The sequence below is a fragment of the Nematolebias whitei genome, chromosome 1 (genome assembly GCF_014905685.2).
Source record: "Nematolebias whitei isolate Nwh7 chromosome 1, NemWhi1, whole genome shotgun sequence".
Classification (NCBI taxonomy): domain Eukaryota; kingdom Metazoa; phylum Chordata; class Actinopteri; order Cyprinodontiformes; family Rivulidae; genus Nematolebias; species Nematolebias whitei.
In genome coordinates, this window is record NC_056498.1 from 40,798,509 (window position 1) to 40,806,030 (window position 7,522).

The 7,522-nt window shown below is 38.5% G+C and overlaps 1 protein-coding gene across 1 annotated transcript in view; it reads left to right on the top strand.

Moving 5' to 3' along the window:
- The window catches only part of LOC119417249 (GRB2-associated-binding protein 1), a 26,586-nt gene that overhangs the window by 5,351 nt on the left and 13,713 nt on the right, over positions 1 to 7,522 (top strand). Inside the window, exons 2-3 of the mRNA XM_037684463.1 lie at positions 6,846 to 6,974; positions 7,118 to 7,283. Coding sequence (XP_037540391.1) covers positions 6,846 to 6,974; positions 7,118 to 7,283 — 295 coding nt within the window. The remainder of the gene's footprint in view (positions 1 to 6,845; positions 6,975 to 7,117; positions 7,284 to 7,522) is intronic.

A 7,522-nucleotide genomic window follows, 5' to 3' on the forward strand; every position in this document is an offset into this window, starting at 1 on the left:
GAGTGAGTGAGTGAGTGAGTGAGTGAGTGAGTGAGTGAGTGAGTGAGAATATTGTTGTTTGTCTTGTTTCTCTATGTGTCCCTCTGAGAAACTGGGGACCTGTCCAGGTGTCCCTGTGACAGACTAAAGACCTGTTCTGGTGTCCCTGTGACAGAGTAGAGACTTGTCCAGGTGTCCTTGTGACAGACTAGAGACTTGTCCAGGTGTCCTTGTGACAGACTAGAGACCTGTCCCGGTGTCCCTGTGATGGACTGGAGACCTGTCCAGGATGTCCCCCACCTCTCAAACAGTGACTGCTGGATATGTGCACCAGTGACCCGAAAAGAAGGAAGTGAGTAAAGATGATGGATGGATACAATCAGACATTTTCCAACAACTGTGGGCTTTTTTTGTTTGTTTCTTTTATTTTTATCATATCTTTATTTTACCAAGTGAAATGTTTGAGCGATTGTTCTCATTTACAAACAACCTTTTTATGGTCAAATCAAGGAGGGTTCAAACGAGGGGTGCACCGATTGCAGTATTCTGGATGATCACCGATTTCTAAAAAGCCTAATCTGCCAATTCTGATTTTTGTTTTATAAGCAACACTGTCAGGTGTTGTAAGGTCACAATGCACCTTCAACTTTCCAAGCTTATTTTATTGAAAAACATATCCTAGTACAAACAATACAAACTTGTTTTAACTGACAATGAGGTAGTGCTCTGAAATATAAATGAAGTTCAGACAATTGTTGTTAAAACTACAAAAAAATTGATAGAATCAATTTCTCGTGTAAGTAGCTGCCGATCTCCCAAAATTAAGGAAATTGGGACCAATAAATTGTCCGATTCAGTGCACCCCTGTTTAAAACAAACAAACAAAATGAATAAATAAATACAAAGTACATAAAAACTAATCATTTGAGATAAAATTGATCAAATCTGGGTGTTTTCTTCCAACGGACACTATTTTTAAGGTTTAATTTGGTTTATTTTACTAAAATAAAGTACAGCATATATTTTGTAAAACTTTTTTTTTCCCCAAAAAACATAAAATCTTGAGAATCAGTTTCTCGTTTCTCATCTGTCATCATGAGACAAAAGCTAAAAAATTAATTTTGTTTGCACAAAAAGTCTGCAAACATTTCAAAGCAGACATTCCCTATTTTTCAATGTGGTTCTGTTGATTATGAGCAGTTGATATCTTACCTGCTTCAGATACTTCCTTGAACTACTTCAGTTTGGAGGTTTTGTTGTGACCAGATTAATGATGACAGCTGATGCTGTCTTTAAATAAATAAAAAATAGAAGAGGTTTCTATGAACTCTAATTCATCCACCTTACTATTGCTACAGCTATTTACAGTTACAACTGCAGCAGCTAGCTGTAGCAGCTCACTTCCTACATGATCACATTTCATGTGGAATATTAATTAGCAACAGTGAAAAGGTTTCTGTTAAAGCATTTTCATGGGATGCTTTATTCATTTTTATAGAGATTATTGGTTTGGTCAAAGCTCAGACTAGCCATGACCTCATCATTCTGGCAAGAATTAAACTCTTTTTTCCAAATGTATACGGTTCAAAGAATTTTACAGTTAAAACAGGTAAGATGTTTATAGTTTGTATTCTATAGAGCCGTAGGATCCCTTTAATTAGGCAGCTATTGTTAGCGTGCTAATTTAACCAGATTAAAGCAACAAATGAGGCAAACATAATCTAACCCTCTGGTCTGTAGTCAGCTGTTTCAAAGCTTGGCACCTTATTGCTTTATTGTTTTCTCAAAACCCTCTCTTGTGTAAGGTATTTTTATCTTTGGCACTAAAATAAAAACAACATAAGAAAGTTGCAAAAATAAAATCTACTGAGATATTTTTTGACAATCTCTTAATTCATAATAAATAATGAAAGAAACTGCGTCCTCCAATAAAAATGCTTGTTTCATCCATTTTCAGCTGATGTTATTTGCTGAGTAAACTAAAAAAATTAGAGTGATTGTTTCAGCCAACCGTTTTGTAACTTGTTTCTACTTGCTGATGACGCAAACGGAATAATCTCTAATTTAGAACAAGTTAGAAGTTTCGTAAGCTTAAGAAGGACTGAACTCAAATAGCTGTGGCACCAAAGATTTTTAATTAAAAACTGCAGAAAAATGAAAACATGTTTTCATGCAGGCTGCCCGCTGCTTTCATCTGGCCAGGAGTTCCAGGACAAGCGATCATCAAACAGATTGTGGGGGACAGAAAACAAACACGCCTCCACTGCCATCTTTTACCAGCATTTCCTGTGCAGCTACTTCCTCTTCCTGTCTGTGTTTGGAAAGAACCGAGTGGGAACAGGCTTCATGGATTTTAATGGAACTCACTTTGATCACATAAACACACAAGCACAACCACAGAGTCTTGTGGAGTCCCGTTGGGTTTTATCGAGTAACTCGGATCAGCAGGATAAAAAGATTGTTTTTGCTTCTTTAACTGGTGGGAATTCACTTCCGCACACAAACCAGCTGCACATGAAAACAGAAACACCATTTTGCCCCTGTCGTTCACTTTCCTCTGGAAAAGATTTGTCCCTTTTTATTGTGTGACTGTTTATGAATCATTCTCTCTATTGTGATCCTTTTTTTCTGTACGTTTTTCTGCATCTTTCTTGTTCCACAATTTTTGTGCTATTTCAACAAATCATAAATCAAAATGTTCAGCTCTTTCAGGAAAATCCTGCTATGACTTTTGTTATTGGTGTAACTTTAGTTTTTTGAAATATTTAGCCTTTTCGCCCATTTTTTTGTCACAGAAAATGAATTGAGCTCATTTTACATCCTTCACATCTGTAGATCTGTTTACAACCTTTTACTGCTCTGTTCACATTTTGTTCTGCTTCAGCTTCTTTCAGCTTCTTTGTGCAAATATGAACTTTTAACAGCTACTTTCAGTTAATTTCAGTTGGGGTTTTTTCTGCAGTTTTGTACGCCTTTTAGATTCTTTCTGCTAACTACAACAATTTTGTGCTTCTTCTAACTTCTTCCTTCTAATTTCAGCTTGTTATGCTCCTTTCGGCTCATTTCTGCAAGTTTCATGTTTTTCTGCTATTTTAGCAACTATTTAGCTGTTTTTATGCTAATTTTAGCTTTTTCAGCTAATTCCACATTTGCTGCACTTATTCCATCTTTTCCAGCCTAATTTAGCAAAAGAGAAAAAAAAAGGTGCTCTCTCTCCGCTTCCTTCTGGTAATTTATGCTTCTTTCTGCCTTTTTAGCTACTTTTCAGCTGTTTTTGCTAAATTCAGCTGTATTCAGTTAATTTCCACATTTTTTATTTCAGCTGTCTTCAAATAAATTCAAGTTTTTCATAATAATTCCTCAGCTAATTCAGCTACTATTTAGCTATTTGTGCTAATTTTGACTTTTTCAGCTACTTCCACATTTTTTAGCTCATTTAAGATTTTCCTGCTTCCTTTTGGTATTTTAAGCTTCTTTATGACTTTTAAGTTAGTTGTCAGCTATTTTGTTTTTGTTGATTTCAGCAAGTTTCCTAATTATTGCTCTCATTTCAGCTTATTTAATCCTAATTCAGCAAACATGTTTTTTTCCTCTCCTATCTTCTGCTAATTTATTTCAATTCAATTCAAAAATTCAATTCAAAAATACTTTGAAATGATTTGTTGTTGTAGCTTGTTATCTTCATTTCATTAAGAGATGCTATAGATGCTGATGCTGTAGACAGGAAGGATCTCTTGTAAAGGTCCATCCCACTGTGGATCCTAAGAAACTGGCTGCAGATGCTGTCCGATCCGTCCACCCAGACTCGGCTGGCCTCTCGGTTCCTTCGGGCTGTAGGACCGCCTGAATGCTGGGCAGAACTCCTCCCAGAGTGATGGCCACTCCTCCCAGCAGCTGCTGAGCTCCTCGTCGCTGCGGACAGCCGGCTGTAGGTGCTGAGGGACGATCCTGTCCTTCCGCTGTCATGAGCCGTGTTTCCTGCTAGTTCCAGGATCTCAGTGGTCAGGCACTCGAGCACAGCTGGCAGGTAGATGAGAATGCGTCCACAGAACATCATTTCAACTCATTTGAGATTTGGGGCTGTAGTTGAGATATTATTTGAGCTTTTGAGATGTTAATCAGCTGCTGTTGGTTGTAGAAAACTGCCTTGTTGCCATGGTTACGCATCATAATAAATGTCCAAAACTAAAAAAGTTTCAGTAAAAATCCTTCCAGCTGCACAGCATCCGATACCAGAGGAAACAATCATCCAAAAAATGTGATTTACATCCAGAAAAAGAGGAATTAAAGTTTCCAAAAGCAAAATCTCAGAATGAAAGTAACAGAGCTGCTCCAACATGCAGCCACCTTGAGCGGCGCAATTCTAGAACTTGTTGAGGCTTGTTCCTCCATTTAAGCTAAATTTCAGCATTTTTTTTTAGCTAATTTCAGCTGTTTTTCAGCAAGTTCTTCTGCAATAAGCACTACATTTTCAAATTAAATGCAATTTCTCTAGTTAGAATTTGAAGTGGCATTGTTTGAGTTTTGCAAACGCAGTTTGAATCTGAGAGCTGCAGTGGGTTTGTGCACAGGCCAGATCCTTGTGCATGCTCTGCTTCACACCTCAAAATAACCACGTGTTTTTAACACTCTACCTACACTAACACTGTACAAACTCACACACAGAAGGTGTGAGTCATGCCTGAAACATGAGGCGTCATCCTGTGGATCGCTCATGTAGGAGATGGTCAGTACCCATAATGCTCGTTGCATCAAGGCAGAGAACACTGTCAAATATTTAGCAATGCTGCATGCACGCTGTGTTCAGTTAAAGTTCAGGTTCAGTGGAGTGTAACATCTTGGACCGGGCAGATAAACCGACAGAGACACTGCAAGAGCTGTGGATGGAGGAGGAAAAAAGACAAGCACAACCTAATCTGACTTTACAATCAGTAACCTGATTAGGTTTCTATTCTACAGGAAGATCCAAGTCCAAAATCAAGTCCAGAGCTGTGGTTATCAAACATCTAAGTTCATGCTCAATAATCCAGGTAAACAAAATCCAACAAAGTTCAATCAGGTCATCTGGACGGTTTATGAATGGTCAAACATTTATATCAAGTTGCTGACATGTTCTGAGATTTAACGTTGAACACACATGCAGGCAGACAGAGGAGACTCCAAGGGAAAAATAATACATTTCTATTTATTTAAACAAAACAAAACGAAAGCTGACGGGGCAGAAAAAACTTCCTTGGATGGAGGAAATGACGGAGGAACAGAACATGACGGGCTGAGAAGCACAATGCACAGACAAAGAGGAAACACAGAGACGCTGAATTTATAGGAGGACTAATAAGACAAAGTGACAAACACATGGGGTGATTAGCTTTGGAGACAGGTGAGACAGGAGCTGAACAACACTTTGGTTGGCCTTGTTGCTGTTTTAAGTGCTTTATAAATAAAGTGGTATGGTATGGTATGGTATGGTAACAACAAGGAAGACAAGAAAGTTCCTGGAGAAACTTTAGGACTGCTATGTTGCAGCCATTTAAAATTTTTTATTGGACATTTGTGTTGGGGTTCATTCTCAGTTACCACCAGACCAAATTTCAGCTCAATAAGGCAACAAATCAATATAGTCATTTTTTTTAATATGGCAGCCATCTTGGATATTTGATTTGGAATCAGTATGTGATAGGGATCTCAGCTATAACCTCACCAAATATCAGCTCTATATGTATAAAAATAGCTGAGTTAAATCCATTTAAATGTAGCATTGGAGGCTATCTTGGAATTTTGATTTGCAATCAGGGTCTATGAAGGATCACTCAGCTAACGCCACACCAAATTTCAGATAAATAGTTCTAAAAAACCTCTGCATTATATCCATTTGAAATTTGCTTTGGTGGCCATCTTGAGCTTTTAGATTTGTTGTTTTAGAATTGTTGTGCGTTACTGTCAGGGACCACCACACAAAATTTCAGCTCAATTTATTTTAAAATAGTTGAGTTATCATATTTTTTCCATTTCAGCAAAGGTGGCCATTGGATTTTTAATTTGCATTAGAAATGTAAAACAACTCACTCTCAGCTATGACCATACCAAATTTCAGCTGAATATGTCAAAGATTGACAGTTATAGTCAATTTTGAGTTTTCTTACGTAGCCGTGGCAGCCATCTTGAACCAGAGTGGCTCCAAAGGTTTTGTACAGGAACCTCTCCACTCTAGGTCATGTGAACTCACTGTGGCAGTTAGAAGCTGTTAAAGAGTTCTATCAGTGTTTTTTAATGAGGAAAATGGCATATTTGTTTGCAAATTACGTCACCATGGTAACTTAATACCAATAAAAGTAATAGCACACATCACAGTGCCGAGCCGGTCATTTTGATATAAAATTTGTGGGGGTGTACGTTGTGGTTTGGGCCTTATTAAAGTTGAAGGAAGATCAAGCCCCTTGTCAGAGGGATAATATTAAGCGGCTTCCTTCAGGCAGTCCCCAAATAACACTGGGGAGTGCATGAAATACAAGGATTAAAAGAGAACAAAATACAGAATCCCACAGTTGCACCATTCTGACAGAACTTAAAAAACAGAGTTAGCCTACAACGTTCTTTCCTGACATAACAAGCCAACCCTATCACAAGCCAAGTTAAAGGGTGTCCCAGGTAATTAGCTTGCTATTTAACATGCAAAGTCAAATTTCCAAATTTCCAAAATTCCTTCCTAACTCCACCAAGAATCCCGAGTACCACCAGTCATTGCTTACATGTACCACCGTTGAAGAATCGTGGGTCTGGAATATTGCTGATTTGTTCACGTTGCATGCTGAGTTTTATGTTGAGAAAACACTTTTCATTCTTCTATAATATCTGGATCTGTCCAGGCATGGAAAAGGCGTTGGTTTGTTCTGCGAAGCGGCCGACTGAGTGGAGAACCGGATGTTCTGCAGTACTACAAGAACCAGCATTCTCGCCGACCAATTAGAACCATCAATCTGAATCTTTGTGAACAGGTACAGACTCTGAAATTCAGTTAAAAACTGTAAGAACAGCTGTACTTACAGTTTGTTTTAGTCATCTGTCAGAGGGAGTTTAATAAATGTATCAACAGATATTCACAAATCTGCCTCTCCTGTTTCCCGTTCTGCCCATCCAGGTTGACGCAGGTCTGTCCTTCACCAAGAAAGAACTGGAGACCAGCTTTGTTTTTGATCTGAGGACAGAGGAGAGGACCTGGTATCTGGTGGCCGAGTCCGAGGGCGACATGAACCGCTGGGTGACATCCATCTGCCTGCTCTGTGGATTCAACCCAACCGATGATGGTGAGACAAAAACGTGGAAAGATTTCTTGCGTATTTTATTTCTGTTGTGTTTGAGAAGGATGGATTGGTCTGTGTGAGTCACAGCTGACTCGTAGGTGGAGAAAAAAGAGACCATGCAGAGAAGAAGATGGACTGAAAGTTCCTAAGGGTTGGGTGTCAGTGAGTCACTTGTATAAAGGATGCATTCTTTAAAGTATGCATTTTGAAGTATACATGCATACATACATATATATATATAT